We start from the raw sequence: 16,475 nt of genomic DNA, 5'->3' as shown, positions 1-16,475 counted from the left end.
CCCCCAGAGCCGCCCCTCAGGGGAGAGCAGCCGTGTGGGAGCCCCGGCACCAGCCGGGTGGGAGTGTTGCCAGCTGAGCAGCTGGAACGTCCTCCTGAGCAGATTTTGAATCTCTGTAAATCTGTGGTGCGCAGGCTTCCACCAGAGAAGCAGAGCCAGTGGGAGATGCATGCCAGGGGTTTACTGAGCAAAGGCAGATGTCCCGAGGCAGGCCGGCCAGGAGGGCGGCTGGATCGCCCAGGCGGGCACCGAAGCTGCGGCCCACAGGTGGAGCCTCCTCAAGCTGTGCCCAGCGGAAACCGCAGGTGCATGTTCCAAACCTACTAAAAATGCCCCAGACTCGATAATGGTTAAAATGCAAAAATGTAGGTCTGAATGTTCTTTGGTTCTGGACTCCGCGAACAACACGGGGTAGGTCTGCGGCACTGCTATGAAAAACAGGTGGACGCCTAAGAGGACGAACAGGCTTCCCCCATTGGTAGTGAGGGAACTAAAAATTAAAACAGCAATAAGATACTTTGCCCTAGTCACCACGCTGGTAAGAAATTTAAATTCTGACTATAGCAAATACTGGAAAAGACAGAAACAAGAGCTCGCGTTATTGCCAGTAGGACTGTAAACAGGAGCGGACTCTTTAGAGAATCTTCTAGAAGAGCTGAAGAGGGCCGCACCCTGAGACAGTTTCACTTCCACCTCTGTCCTCCAGGGACGGCCACTCTGTGTGCACAGGACACGCACAATGGCTGCTTCCTGAAGGAATCGTTTAAAATTTTGTTTTGAGATAATCACATATTCACATGCAATTGTAAGAAATAGCACACAGAGGTCTCATGGCCCTTCTTCTAGTTGTCCCAGCGATGGCGTCGCACAAAACTGTGGTGTGGCCTGGCAACCGGGAAGTGAGCACGGATGCAGTCCACCGACCTCGTTCAGATTGCAGGTTTCCCCAGTTTACATGCACTCGTTTCAAACGTGTGTGTGTTTAGTTCCGTGTAATTTTATCACCTGTGTAGACTTGTGTGACCACCAGCACATCAAGGTACAGGACAGTCTCGTCACAGTAACCTCGTGCTACCCTTCATGGCCTGGCCAGCTGCCCCTGCTCCCCTCCCCAAACTCTGGCAACCACTCGTCTGCTCCACATTTTCTACAATTCCATCTTTTCAAGAATTCTATAGAAATGGAGCCATACAATAGGTAACTGTTGAGACTGGCATTTTTTCTCTGGAATAAATGCCCAGAGTGCAGCTGCTGAGCTTTATGGTAAGTGCATGTCCATATACCATGTCCACACCCCCAAATCCACAGCCCCTGGTGTCCTCATCCCCATGTCCCCATCCCACTTCCAGGGGTGTCCCAGGAAAGGGGGGGTCAAACATGTGGAGGTGACCAAAAACAATACTTTAGCTGATTTATTTTTATATTAACTCTCTTTAAGAGTGACGGGATTAACATTTAGCTCACCAATTTTCTAAGAGACAAAAGGAAAATGAAGTTTTATTCCCTGTAAGTGATTAACCAAATTACAGATTCAGTCTTATATTAGAGACTTATATATGAAATTTATAAAGAGACAAGTAACACAGGGGAGAGAGAAGGGCCTGGAGGCAGGGGTGGGGCAGGTGGGGCTTGGGGAGCCAGAGAAAGGGGGTTTCCTCGGGGCCTGGGAGACACCCCCACCTCACCCCCCCATCCAGGATCCTGCTCATGGGAATTAGTCTGTTTCCTTCTTTTAGAAGCAAAACCTTGACACATCAGACTGTGGGCACAGCTAAGCAGAGCTGAGAGGGAACTCAGAGAGCTAAATGCTCTCAGGGTAGAAAAGCGGAAGGTCTCTAATCAGCAATCTAAATTCCAACTCAAGAGTAAAAATGAATAATTAAATCTATCCAAAGGAAGCAGAAAGAAGAAAACAAAAAGAGCAGAAATCAATGAAATTGAAAATAGGAAAACAGTAGGGAAAAATCAATGAAACAAGACGATTCTTCGGAAAAAAATCAAATAAAGCAACAGGACAGCTTGTTTTTAAAGGAAAGACGTAGCTATGAACACATTCACCATTTTCAAGTGCGTGAACGTAGAGGCATTTCTTTCGAAGGTGATGGGACACACACAGGGGACGTGGGGCTGACTGTAACAAGGTGCGAGCGCTGGCAGCGTGACAGAGGACCCTCCCCCTCCCCCACTCCACAGTCTCTCGGGCCTGGAGCCGCCCCTCCCTCCAGGAAACCAGTTTCTGGGGCCTCCTGGTTATTTTTCTTGAGGATGAAATGCTTCTCCGTGGTATGAATTATAAGTTGTAAAATTCAAAAATAGTTAAAATAACAATTCAGGAAGTTTCATTAAATGAACTAGCTTTAATGGCACATCAGGTTCGACTCATGTTGTAACTGAGGCTTGGATTTGGTTTTTATCTCGCAGTTCTAAAGCTCTCTAGAAGCTAGTGACCGGGGTGGACTTTCCCTTTGAAAGTAGGGTTGAACTTGATTTCATTTATACCTGAGGTTCTATTTTGGTCAGTGGTCCACGTTCAATCCTGACCTCCCGCCGGGAAACGCTGACTCCTTCGCAGCTTGAGCACCATTCGCTCTGCCTGGCCAACCCGCCTCACACGTCCGTGGGGGCTGCTGCGTGCCAGGCACAGCGAGGACAGAGAGTGGCTGGCTGGCCTCAGGCTCGCGGCCGACTGAGGGTGGAGCTCACGGCAGATAGAGCTGAAGTGTCTCAGGTTGGATTTTTGTCAAAGAGGGTGATGAGCCTTAAAGTATTTGCAAAGGAATGGTGAGTGTCAGTGCAGGGGCCGTGTGTCCACCTGGCATTGCTCGATGGCCTTGTCCACTGAGGGACAGCAGCACTGCAGGGTCACAGCCCCGCCTTTTGGGGTGTCCAGTGACAAGGGATCTTCCCGGAAAGCCCTGTCCACCCTCCAGGTGGGAGCGCCTGCCCTGCTGCCCTGCAGGCAGGAGCGAGAGCCCCGTGCCGGGGAGGGACGGCGCTCGGGAAACTCCTCCCCGGACGGCAGGCAGAGCCGCTGGGCCAGGTCCGGGCTGACCGCCAGCTGCACAGAGAGAAGGAAACACTCCCACTCAGACGCACTGTGTTTCACACGGAGTCTGATCAGGAACCCTAAATCCCGAGAGGGCAGCACGCTCAGAAAACAAAACAGACCTACCTGGGTCAGTTTGAATTCCCAGCAGGATGGAACAGGCCTGGGGGCTGGGTACCCACCTCCCCGGCAAAGCACCTGCGGTGGCCAGCAGGCCCTGGCTGTCCTGCCTTCCCGCCGGGGAGGGGCAAGCTGGCCCCTGTGTTTCTCACGGGGGGTCTGCAGCCCCCTGCACACGTTTCGCTGGGAATTCATGTCAATGCAGAGCCCTGGGCCCCGCCTCCGGCAGGCCACACCACAGGCTTGGGGTTCGGGCCCAGGCACCTGTATTGTAACGAGCTCCTGGTAAACTCAGGACCGCTGCTCCGAGTGAAGGAAGGAAACAGGCAGCGAGTGGCCGCTCGTGTCTGGTTTCCACAGCTCGTCGTAACCACACAGATGCTCACAAACGTGCTTTAATACGATCAGGAAATTCTTTACTTTTCACTGATAAACCCAATTTGCATTAGAAAGAGTGACCCATTAATTAAAATAAAGTGTTACTTTGACAATATATTTTTATTTGTATCATGCACTTTTGATACTTGCTTTGCATTTAGACAGTAACATTTTGTTTCCTGCCTATGAGTGCTACTGTGTCTGCTGAGGAATGTTTACAGTCACTCACGTTCCTCATCTGGTTTCTTGCATAGTGGAAACCTAACATGTTTGCTAAACGTGCTGTCAAAGCCGAAATTACAGAGCCACGTTGCAGGCTTCCCACCACGTAGAGCGAGCGCATGAGTACTTTTAAAAGATTCATCGGCTGTCTACTTTGTGCAAAGTTTTCTGCTATACATTGCAGGGCACAGCAAGAGAAAATAGACATAATTCCTGTCCTTAAAGTGCTTATCACTTCATTAGGGAACTGAGAAGTCCACAAATAAGTTTTCCAAGGCAAAGTATTTGCTCAGTGCCCTGGAAAACGTGCAGACAACATGCCGCAGAATTCCTGACGCAGGTGATCGCACCTAGGAGAGGAAGATACACTGTGACGTTTGTCCAGTTCTGTGCCCCAGTTCACTTTCCACCTGGTCCCCGTGCCACCAGCTCCCTGCCCATCTCCCAGGTCCTGTCCGGATCTGCTCAGGACTCTTCCTGGAATTCCCAGCTCATTATTGGTGTAGACGGCTCCTTTCTGGAGCTGCTTTCTTACCTTGTTTCTTGCTGTCTCCTGTACTGCACAGCATTCGCAAGCCACGGTCCTCTCCTCCAGTGTTGGTAGCATTCTGTTTACAGATTACATACTTATGTTCCGGAAAACTGTTCAAATGTGATGTAGTCGCCCTAATATGTTCCCTCGTGCATAGTCCTAATATTTGTGGCATAAACAGACACGTGGCCTCTGCTGATTCTAATTGTCATTGCCCAACTGATGCATCAAAACAGCCTGAATTTTACAGAAGTTGGGTCTAAATCTGCTTTCCACCAACAGCAGCCAGCTAAGGAACTGGGGCAGGATTGATTCAGCTTACGTTTATTCAGCTTAAAAGAACAGATAAATTAGATCAGTAATTTAATAAAATAAGCAAACGTGATTCTCAGATCTTTTAGGAGATAGGTTTCTCTGTGCGTGTGTGTATGTGGAGGAAGAGTGTGTTTGGGTTATTTTTATTGTGGTTCTTTCTGGTGTCTGAAAATGTAATAATCTTGGGATAGCTTGAGACCAAGATTGATGAAGTGTAAGTGCCGGCTGCAGTTATCTTCCTGGAATCATGAAGAGGACAGATTACGTTTCAGAAACAGGCAAAATGCATGCTCAGCTCCAATACATCATTTTCTATTGCTGTATGAAAGGTGTTGGGATTTTAAAAGGGAGATGATGATTCTTTCACTCCATCATTATTTTTTATGTCAAGACTTATTTTTGAAGAGACAAGGTTTTAAACCAGATACTAAAAGCTAACCTTATTCATCTCAGACGAGGGGCTGAAAATTGCTGTATGAAGGGAGGTAGAACATCGAAGAGTATAAACCTGGCAAGCAACCGTCCTGAACGTGCATGTTTAGGTGAATGTGAAATGTCATATTTGAAGCCTCATTAGATAATAGTCCTAATATTGAATAAATAAATTAAGTGGATCAGAGAGGGAGAGAGATCGGCAGCACTGAACTAGCGTGTGCTGATTGAACTTCAGTAAGTTTCAATGTCACAGTAGATTGAAACCCGGACAGAATGTCTCAGCACCTCTAAAACAGAAACAGAACAGCAACATCTGCTTGTGCAGGTGGAGGGGATCTCAGTGAGTACTTTTGTGCAGGTGACTGTGACGCAGTTGTCTCAGAGATAATGTCACTTCTTTGCACAGCACATGTAGAGAAGGAGTTTGGAAACTGACTCTCGGTTCTGCCTGCAGGGATTTGTTCCTGGCCTCTCTGGGGAAGCTGCTCTTAGTCACCACGACACCCAGGGCAGCCCCGAAGGGCAGTGATTCTGGTCTTCCAAATCCCCACGTGTCCCCACCCTCTCCTTAGATTAACCGTCTAGTCATGCTCTTTGAAGTTTTCTGCACCGTGCTGATGTGATGGATTTTGTGTCTGATTACGTACCTTTCGTAGCATGCTGTGGAGACCCAGAGAAAGCCCAGGATAAACGTGGGCAGAGAGGGAGGGAGGCAGAGGGTGTTCGCTCATTCCTCGAAGCAGGCCAGGCTCAGGCCAAGTGCCCACGGGGCCTCCAGGAGGAAGAAAGACAGACAGAAAGCGCCCAGGGCCTCTCCAGTGTGGGTAGCACGTCTGCAGTCACCCGGCACTGCAGGCCACCACTGCACCAGCTGCTGTGGGGACTGACCTGGTTTCAGAGGTGTCTGTGTTCACAGCAGCAGGCGGGGCTTGCAGGAGGGTGTGTTCTCTGCGCTGGGACTTTGGAACCCTGCCCCAGAGCTGTGGGTGAATGTTGCCACACGGTCTCCCCAAGGCCTCGGGAATGAGGGCTGGGTATGCTGAGCACAGGGGTGCTCTTCCCGAACCACAGGCCCTCCTCACGCCCTGGAGGGGCCTACACTGGGTGGCCGTGGGCACAGTGTGGGCCTGGGGCTGCCCCGGCCACTGCAGGGCGTCTGTGCAGTGCCTGGTCCTCCTGTCCCCTCGGGATCTGGGGCTGAGCTTTCCCGCCGGTGCGGGGGGAGGGTGCTCGTCTGCAGAGCAGGTGGCGGTGACTTTCTCTGCCTCCCTTCATCCCTGGCACCCCAACTTCTGTGCCAGGCCTGTTCCCTCAGGAGGCTCAGCCCTGGGGTTGGGGTGGGGCTAACTGGCCCTTGCTCTTGGGGCATCCTTTGTTCCGGAGGAACCTGCCCCTAGAGCGGCCTTCAGCCTCTTGGCCCCAACTCAGCTCTGCTGTGAGGCTGCAGCGGGCGGAGCTCAGTGCTGGTGCCCGGGCCGGGTCCTCCAGCCTAGCCTCGCAGTGTGTGTGTGCGTGGGGTGCGTGTGCATGTGTGTGATGCATGTGGTGTGTGGTATGTTTGTATGTTGTGTGTGCATGAGTGTGTGTGATGTATATGTGTGTGCATGGTGTGTGTGGTGTGTGTGAGTTGTGTGGGACGGGTGTGTGTGTGGTATATGAATCTGCGTGTGTGCATGTGCATGTGGTGTGCGTGTGCGTGTGGTGTGCGTGTGTGTTGGGATCCAGCCCTCTGCCCTGTCATTGGCTGTGAGCCCGGGCACGGGGCCCCTAGTAGACACTCCAATGAATTTTCGTCATTCTCATCTCAGACTCAGCCTCCAAGTCAAAGAATCCGCTGTCAGCCGCTCACACAACCCCGACAGCTGTGCGCAAACCTTGTTGGGAGACGCTGGCTTTGTGACGAGGCTCCGAGGTCCGGAGCACACAGGTCCTTGTACAGACCGGCGGCAGCCGAGCTGCAGGAATGCCGCCCGTGTCCTGAGAAGGATGGCAAAGGCGGCTCGGGGACCGGCCATGGCCACCCGCTGCCAAGGGCAGGGACGAGACTAGGATTCAGCTTGTGGTCCCCAAACCCGTCGCCTTCCCGTTTCGTCACGCGCTCACTCTTTTCAGCAGGCTCTGCGCTGTCTTGGATGTGACCATCCTCACTTGGAATCTGTGATCAGGGTCGCATAAGAGACTATTTTCCCACAGATATTGTGACAGACACTTTATCATAATTCCTGTGTAGTCACACTTCATCAGACAAGCCGCAGTGACTATACTCTGCCAAGACATTTGCGTTCCTCATATCCCGTGAAAGGCATCCTGGGGTAATCTTGATTGTGGTGGGGCAATAAAGTTACAAGGCCTCAGCCTAGAGGTAATAAATCACCGCCTGGTGAATGGATGTTGATCTTTTAGGTTCCAAGATATTTAGCAATTAAATGGCACGCAGAAGACTCTTGGAATGTTCAAATTCAAAATGCAGGCTGATTGGCAGTCACGCTCACGGTTTACACCATGTACTCTGGGTGTTCTTACTGAATTATTCATTTAAATACCACTTTTTAGATAACAGAGTTTAAAAGACACTTAATGTGATCATGTATTCTTATAATGCTTTATTATTTCATGTTGCTCTGGGGTAGTTTTCACATTGAAGGAAATGAGGGATGAGAGCTTTGTCGATGCTGTTAATATATTTTGTGTCTTCAGAGCACATATTAAAAGGTATAAGATGAAGGAGAAAGTGAACTTCTAACCTTTCGATGGAGCTCTTTTCCTTAATAAATCCAAAACCTAATGCGCAGAGAAACCAAAGAGCAAAGTGCCAGGCTGGTTCTCGGCCGCACGCGTGCACGAAAACTCCGCTCAGCGCAGGACACATGGCGCCGCCGCCCGGCCCTGCCCGGGATGCTGCATGGACTTGGGCTACATAGGCCTTCTGCTCCCATGAGCTTCACCATCTGTAAAATGTGGAGCATAATAATAGCACCTACCTCTTCGCAGGTAAGAAGATATGTGTCCGAACTCTCCAGCCAGCGCCTAACACACTGCAAGTCCCCCGACGATGCTGGCCACGATCAGAGGTTTCCTGAGCCACAGCCAGAGTTCTCTCCATGGCACCTCCTGTCTGTGATGTGCCGCTCGCCTTTGCTGGAACACAGCTGCCACTTGCCGGCATCCTTTGTCTTTCTACTGTGTCTCACACAGCTAAGAACTCACCTGGTAAAATGTTCCACACCCATGTGAAGACGTGGGACCCCTTAGGAGATCAGCTCTGGCCATGTCTTCTGCGAGGCCATGGTGGAGTTGATGACCACAAGTAGCATTCTTATCCCTGATTAGAATATGAAGTTTCTGGAAAGTTCCAGAAAGTTCTGGAAAGAAGTGACACAGTAAAATGCTGCTTGCCCTTGTGAAGACATGGCACCGATTAGAAGATAGGCTCTGGGCCAGGTCTCCTGTGGGCCCATGGTGGGGTCTGTGGCCACAACATGGCATTCTTTTCCCTGATTACAATCTGGAGATTTTAGATCAACAGCTCTAGAATTCATTTGTCCTCTGTGTTTTCAGAATGATCAGCTTTATTTTAGTCAAGACTCAGACAGCAGCTCTTTGGGGCCCAGGCCATGTGTAAATTTACGGCTGCACCTAGATTTACGGGGCCGGCACATTTGTTGCCTGTGCGCAGGCTGTCTCGGAACGTCACGCCTGGTGCTCAGGAATGTGAGCTGTGCTGGAGGTGAATGAGCACACCCTGCTCTGCCCTGCTGTTGCTGCCTCTGCAGTGAGCAATGCCCAGAGTGTCCGTGGCCCGCTAATTACCAACGCCAGTGCCCTGGGTCATGTCGGACACACGGGCCGTGGTAATGGCAAAAGCATGACTCCCTGCCACGGCCCGGGAGGGGGAAGCCACTGAAGATGGGACACGTGGGCCGCCCATGGAGGCACAGCCGTGCTGGGGTGTGGCATCCTCTAACTTAATGGTTTGCACCCCCAGGGGCCTATAAAATATTAACCAATGGTTCCACAGCACCTGCAGGAAGTAGCATTTGCATCACAGTTGCAGATAAGGGGAACCTGGGCAGAGCCCGCGGCAGGGGCAGGAGCAGGAAGGCAGTCACCCTGGGCACGCCCGTTCCTCAGGCCCCACCACTTCCTCTCTGCACCCCGCAGCTCGCGCCCGTCCCAGCGCTGGGGCTCATGCAGGACGTGCTCGTGATGGAGACTCACCAAGCCAGCAGGATCCGACACATGTTCCTGTGACCGGCCCCACGTGACCGCAGAGCCCCAGAGGAAAGGCGTGCCCTCCCTGCGCCAGTCCCGACATGACAGTGTGGCCTGGCGCATCAGACTTTGGAGCAACAGCAGCTTCCTCCTTGCTCCTTCTGCAGGGAGAACGTCCCTTCCCCGTAACAGTGGCAAAGGCTGCACGTCTCGCCTGTCGTGACTTGTGGATACCAGGATAAGAAGTTTCCACGGTTAATCTCACCTGACATGAATGAACTGCGGTTTGATCTGCCTTTTTTTCCTTCGAGAAAATGCTTTATTGTCATTCACAGAGCTGGGAACACCAGAACTGGCCATTTGCCGCCTCACTCTGATAACACTGTCTCTGCAAAGTCAGCTGATCCTGCAAGTGGTGACTTCAAGGACTGCGATCAGATTCCCAATAAACTCCATTTTTCTCACTTCCCTAATTTCCTTTTAAAATGGCTTTTGATAACTGTAAGGCAGTGTTCCTCCCTGCTGTACGTCTACTTAAGTCTGACACACCTGCGGAACACAAGGGCCAATGTTAACTTACAGACGACACTATCTGACACCCCAGAGCAAAGCCCCCATCCGGAAAGTCTGGGAGCTGGTTTCTTCTCGGGCACCTCTTACCTGCGTGGGTCCCGACTGAGTTCCAGAACTTGTTCTGTCTGGAAGCGCCCGCAGACTCCCAGCGCAGTGTGGGGCCCTGGCGATGGTGGGAGGCCGCGTCCCTCCGCGTTGCCGTGGAGAAGGCTGCTCTGGGATGGACGTAGGTTCCTCGATGAGCTCTGACCTTGTCCTCCTCGGAAAATGGCAGGCTTTCAGGAACTTCTTAGTCTAGCGAAGCGCAGCTCCCTGGAGAGCGGGCTCGCCACAGGAGAGTTGGAATTTCCTTCCAGAAATGGATGGGGGGCATCGCTCGTCTCCTACGGTGTAAGTCATCTCACCTGCGACTCCAGTGGTGTCCCCAGGGACCCTGTTCCTGGGTGGATTTGGTGCTATTCGGTCGCTTCTGTGTCACACTGGACTCCACTCCCGGTCTCCCTTCCGCGGGGCCTTTGCACAAGCCGTGCCTGCTGCCTGGAGCACTCCTCCCCTTCTGCGCTCCCTCCCCGTCTTCACCTGCTCCTTCCACCTGTCCTGCAGGGCTCCGCCTGCCCTGTCCCTGAACATGGCCTTGCTGGGACTGCCATACAAAGTGCCCCATGTGGGCTGGCTTAAGACAACAGAAACGTCGTCGCCTCTCACAGTTCTGGAGGCCCGAAGCCCAGGTCAGGGCATTAGCAGGGCCAGTCTCTCTCTGAAGACCCCAGGGGAGGACCCCTGCTTGCCTCTCCCAGCTGCCGGGCCGGCTCTCCCTGGCTTCCCGGGAACGCGGCCACGTCACTCCGTCTCTACCTCCGCTGACACGTGGTGTTTCTCCCTGTGTGACGCTGTCTATCTAAGTCCAGATTTTCCAGTCCTTTCTCTCGTAAGAGCACCAGTCACTGGATCTAGGCCCGCCCTAACGCAGTAGGACCTCGTCTTAACGTGGAGACTCTATGAAGACCCTGTTTCCAAACAAGGTCACATCGATGGGTGGTTGGAGGTTGCAGTAAGCTATGACTGCACCTGGATACCAGGGCAAGACCCTGTCTCTTAAAAAGGAAAAAGTGCCATTTTAGGAGCAGAAACAGAAACTTGTATATATATATATATATATACACACACATATATATATATATATATATACACACATACATAGAGATATATAGAGATTATTTTGCTAATCCTAATCCATATATAAGAGTAGAACAAACAAGGCGTAAATTCTGCAAAGTGGAGTCTTTGTTTTTCAGAGAAAGGGAACAAAATCTGTGCTCCTGTCCAGGCAGACGAACCCCAAACCTATCTGCTCTGCCCCTCCCTCCGCACAGGCTCGGGCTGGCTGGGGCAGCTCCGTGTGCAGGTTCTCGGAGAGCGTTCTCACTACGTCCAGGCTCCCACTCACCTCCCGTCTAGATGTGGGGAAGGTGTCAAGGCCCCAGGGCCCAAACTGGAAGCACCTGTCGGGCCATGGAAGGTGTTTCTCAAAAGCTCTCGGAGCTGCTGGTGGGTCCCCAGCGCTGCGTGGTGCTGCCTGAGACCCTCCCCGCTGCCACTTCCCTGACAGTGTGAATTGATAATTTAGGAACCTGGAACACCTCGGACCTACCGTGGCAGTTTTTCCCACTTGGGACATGTTCATATGTGAATAACATCCGGCTAACCCTGTTTATAACTAAAATATGTTCCTAGAGGCACACTCATAGCTAGAGTCAGCCTCTAAACTTCACTTCCCCAGCTGTGAAATGGGAATAGAGCTCACAGGCTTAGTCCTGTAATCACATAACTAAAAGGTCTCTGGAAATGTGAGGATAAAGCAATCGTCGTAGAGTCAGTCCCGTTACTCCACAGAAACATTTATCTTAGGGTTGCTTACTTGAACACGGCTCAAAAAAAAAAAAACCCAGCATTGTGCAATCACCAGCCTGTTATAAAAACAAAGCCAAAAGAATTATAAGTTTGTAAAAATAATACAACTGTAATCTGTGTCCTACAAGATGGGCAGAAATACACCATACAGATTTTTCCCTCATAAGCCCAAACACACGGTGAAGTGTAGACAGCGTACGGTTACTTCCACACCGTCATGAATTTGACATTGCGTCACCGCGCCTGAGGCTCATCAGCCAAACACTCCACGGTGCAGATGCTTTGACAGGTTTGGGGACGGGGAGTGAGGCGATTTGGGGGACCACGACTGCTAGACTTGCATTGAGGTCTTCTCTATCCCACAGTAAATTTATTTAAGCCAGGTATTTCACAATAATCCCCTTGCCTGTAAAATTGCACTTGAGGTTATTTCAAAAATAACCAATTTAGCATTTTAATGTTTGAAGCCTTCTCCGAGGTTGGGGAACAGCTGTCTCTTGAAGGTCATATTCACTTTTCTCTTTTCTCAACTCCCCAACCCAGAACGCCGGTCCTGAACTAGCAGCAGTGGCATTACTTCCTGTGCTGTGGTTGTCTGTGATGGAGAAACAGCTTTGTTTACGGGCAATTGAGTGATGTAACTTCTGGGCTTCTCAAAGCAGCTGGTGTTTTTAACACTTTTTTCTTTCCTTGACTTGTCAGTTTAGGAGTGGACGTACAGGTAGACGGGGAGCCGTACGGGGGTCTCGGAAACGTGGTAGTGGACAGCTAGGCGGTGTCGCTGCAGCTGCCCACCTGCACCTGTGCGGGTGAGGGAGGAAGGTGGAAACCAGCAGCCCCCGCAGGACGCTCCACCCCTACCCCAACCACCCCCGCAGCTCCTGTGTGTTTCGCCCTGACGCCAGTGCAGGGAGGGAGCTTTGATTACCTCCACTTCATAGCACACTGCGGCTTAGAGAAGTGGAATCGGCCCAAGGCCACCTGGGGGAACCTGGGCTGAGACCTCGGTCTGCTCCGCCTGATTTGCACTGTGAAAAGTCAGAGCTGCCCACGGAATGTCCAGTAACTGGTTAAAACACTCAGGAGCAAAGTGCCCCGGCCCCCGGCCCCGGCATTGCAGTTTCATCGCTTGCCCACACTGACGGGCTCATGTTTATCTGTGCCTATTCCTCCTAGAGCTCGTCAAGGTAATGCCTAGAAGTCTAAGCTGCTTTAGGGGCACCTTATTGAAAATGAAAGCCAGTTAAAATTGGATTGCTTCCCAGTTACTCTGGCTTGCTAATTTTGATTGCATAGTCTTAATTCTAACCCTTGAGGTAACACTAAGTGTTGATAATCACAGAAACTTTATCAAAGTGTTCGGTAATCCCGTCGGCTACAAATCCGACCCAGGCTTGAATTCCAGTCTGGAATCTGCAGCCATCCGGTTGGAACCTGGAAGTCTGTCCCTGCCCCAGCCCAAGCTCTCCTCCCCGCCCCCTCTCGACCTAGCCTGTTATTTTGCAAAAAGCTTCTTCAGTTACCCAAGAGACACTTGGGAGTCGGCCTGGCTTTCCTGGGGCATTCCACGCACTTACCAAATTTTTCTCTTGCTTTCTCAATTTGAATAATTGCAAACATGAGATAAAGTAAAGATTCCTCCAAACACCCAGCTGCTTGGTCCACAGATGCTTCTCCTCAGCACACGACAGACACGGCTGCTGGGGCTGAGCTCCGGGCCGAGACCGTCACCCTTCTGTGACTGGACTGTCTCTGGCAGGCAGGTGGGGCAGCGTCAGAATCAATGAGGCAGAGCGCCAGTCGCTCAGGATCACGGGCAAAGGTGATTGGCGGGTCTGCTCTGCCGCCCTCACCGCGGTGCCGTGGTGCACGGCCCAGGCACCGATGCTCAGACATTTCCCATCAAACCGTCATTTTCTTCCTCTTGTCTCTCTTTTCCTGCCAGTATCTAAACTTTGCATTTAAGGCTAGAATTTACCAACCCTAAATGACACATATAAATAAATTTTCTTTATATAATCTGAGCAGTCCGTCAAATGTAAGTTAGTAGGTTTATCTAACTAACTAGTAAAATCTAACAGATTTATTCGGAAGTCTGACCTGGACTTTACTTCTTGTAATTGATTCTGTGTCCGGTAATCTTGAGTTTCCTAAAGAGTGATTGACATCAGTCATTCCGGGTGTAGCCTAGTTGTCCTGTGAAGTGTGGTCGGTGTTTGATCAGAACGAACGACTGGGATGAAGCGTGGCCTCCCTCCAAGCAGCGCATGAGCATCCGTGGTTAGATTTCAGCTGTTCCGGGGCCATTTGTCCAAAAATAGTTCTCCTTTGTCCACAAGCAGCTCTTGAAATATTTACGTGTCCCAGGCTGTTCTGATTTGGGACAAATCCTCAGAGACTAGTTCTCTGGGAGGCGGGAACGTTGCACTTGCATTTGCCTAGTCCCAGCACAGGGGCAGGGAGGGAGGCGGAGGGGGAGGAAGAGGTGCAGACGGCAGTGGGGAGGGACGCCCAGGCCGTGGAGCTGACAGGACGCCCAGGCAGAGAAGGCAGCGGTGACAGGAGGTCGTTCCCACGTGCCTCGGCAATGCCCCCGAACGTCCAAGCAGTCAACTTTAACGAAAGAAGTTACCCATTTTTGCCTGTATTTAGTTTTGAATAGACCAGTTCTTATTTCGTAAACAGAAAGGTGGATCCACAGATGTTTGATGCGTTGTCATGCTATAGGTGATAGACACATCGCAAGTTCTTGATGTGTAGCTACAACAGCACTGCGTGGAGCTAAAGGGAGGATGCACTTTGGGGCCTCAGCCCGTGGGCCCAGGATTCAGATCAGCGTCTCTCAAGGAGCTCACCCATTCCTGTTTAGACCCCAGAGAACAACAATTTCTTTTTCCCTTTTTTAACTCATTCTTATCCAAGAAAGTACTATCTGTGCCCCCCCAAAGTCCATTTTCCAATGAAAAGATTACCCCGTAAAGGTTTGTTTGGTTGCCCAGTTTAAACAAATTGGCAAGATAGATGGTAGAATCGCATTGGATACTGAAAGTATCTGCAAAGGCAGTCCTGCGTCTTTGAAATCATGCATATCAACATTGCTTTTGTCACTCTCCTGCCATAGAACCTGGGAATTCGCCTGACTCTTTAATGTTGGTCGTGTTCTTTCATCACTGGAGCCACGTCTTGCATTGCCCAGAGCACTGTCTTTGGGCACTTGCAGCACTGCCGAACCCTCTCTGCGCGAGGCCCCCGCTGGAAATGTTCCGCTCGCTCCGGGTCCTGTTTTCTTGGGCCGAAGGCGGCTGGGGCTTCCCTCCTGCGGTTGGCTGTTTGTGTCCCACACAGACTCGGAGGCCTCACTCCCGGGAGTGACTCCAGTGCTGTGGATGTTGGCTTCTCTCCTCACCTATCCTTGGACGGGCCGTGGGGCGACTGGGGTTCCTATGCAGGAGGATCCTAATCCAGTCCTTCATTAGTCACCATAAAGCCACCTGCTAATATGAGAGGCGGAAGCATTCAGCTGTTAGGCAGTTTTCTCTCTCTTCTGAAGAGTGACTTTGGGTAACAAAACTGGCCCTGCATTCAGACACATGTAATATTTTGGAGATTTTCCTTCCCGTGCTTAGGAGATGATTCATTTTGTCATCTTCCAAGGACAGCTGCTCCTGGGCTCAGCAGGGGAGTGGGGACCCACATCTTCTTTAAAAAGACAATTACATCATGTAATTGTCCTTAAAGACTCGGCCCACCTGCGCCCAGGTCTGCACTGACGGGACAAGGGACCCTCAGCTGACAGTGCCCATGGCAGGCGCAGGTCCAGAGGAGCGGATGGGTGAGCACTTGGTTTGGAATGGGTGTGGCTTAAATTCTTCAGTTCTTTAGTTCTGTGCATATTTTGGAGACAAATCATAAATTTGCTGCTAAGGTTTGTGTTAGAAAATAAAAAGGAGGAGCAACATGCTTTTTCTAATCCAGCTCGATCTTCCCTACAAACGTCAGATTCTTCGGATGCTGGTCTGACGAGCCGTCCTCGGTCTGACTTTGCTGTTTCTTAAAGCAGCAAACACGAGTGACGACTTGTTACCTGTTATTTTTAGAGGAGTGTTGAGCGCTTTCCCGACGTCTCAGCTCATCCCATTACATCGCACCTGAGTGTGCCATGTGCTTCTGCGAGTGCCTGTGTCTGGGCACAGACCTTTGAGACTGCTTGAGCTGGGTTGGCATGTTCTACAGGTGAGGAGACCAGCTGATGCGTGTTTGCTGCTGAGCAGAATCCGGGCACTGGCGCTGTTCTACTTTCTAGCTCTTCGCACGGGACCAAAACCCTGGCATTGGCTAAACGGATGCTCGGACGTGTCTCTTGTGTTTCCAGGGCTTCGGTTTCCTCTTCTCAAAAACAGGCGTCATGTATCTCCCAGGTTGTCGTTCTGATTGGACAATAATGTGGAAAACTCTTAAAGTACAGCTTAAAGGCTCACGCCTTCTTTCTCTTTCTCTTTTAGCACCCGAAGAGCCTGTGGTAGCAGTTCAGGATGGGAAACCACGTGGGGAAGCGCGAGCCGCACGCCGAGAAGGCCGGCACGGTAAGCCGCGAGCGGAGGCTGGAAGCGGGGGCGACGTTCTTGGCGTTAGACGCCAGCCCCGGGTGCGGCATCGGCTAGAGGTGCTGGGTGCAGCACCGCACTGCACGCGTCAGCGGGTGGGGCTGAGCCCTGGCTGTTAGGATTAATC

The 16,475-nt window shown here is 51.3% G+C and overlaps 1 protein-coding gene and 1 long non-coding RNA gene across 10 annotated transcripts in view; one reads left to right on the top strand and one right to left on the bottom strand.

The window, feature by feature from the left end:
* LOC123621771 (myelin basic protein) overlaps positions 1-16,475 on the top strand; it is a 1,012,103-nt gene that overhangs the window by 917,190 nt on the left and 78,438 nt on the right. For all 9 annotated transcript variants that reach the window (XM_045527684.1, XM_045527682.1, XM_045527683.1 and 6 more), the window contains exon 2: positions 16,247-16,327. In XM_045527684.1, coding sequence (XP_045383640.1) covers positions 16,277-16,327 — 51 coding nt within the window. In that variant the 5' untranslated portion in view covers positions 16,247-16,276. The remainder of the gene's footprint in view (positions 1-16,246; positions 16,328-16,475) is intronic.
* On the bottom strand, positions 3,628-6,058 carry LOC123621775. Its single transcript, XR_006729236.1, has 3 exons — positions 5,696-6,058; positions 4,302-4,374; positions 3,628-4,116 (listed from the first exon to the last, which is right to left on the bottom strand). It is a non-coding gene; the product is annotated as an uncharacterized LOC123621775 (long non-coding RNA).

This window comes from Lemur catta, chromosome 16, assembly GCF_020740605.2.
Source record: "Lemur catta isolate mLemCat1 chromosome 16, mLemCat1.pri, whole genome shotgun sequence".
In the NCBI taxonomy this organism is placed as follows: Eukaryota; Metazoa; Chordata; class Mammalia; order Primates; family Lemuridae; genus Lemur; species Lemur catta.
The sequence above is the reverse complement of the archived record's forward strand: the minus strand, read 5'-3'. Positions and strand labels throughout refer to the sequence as shown.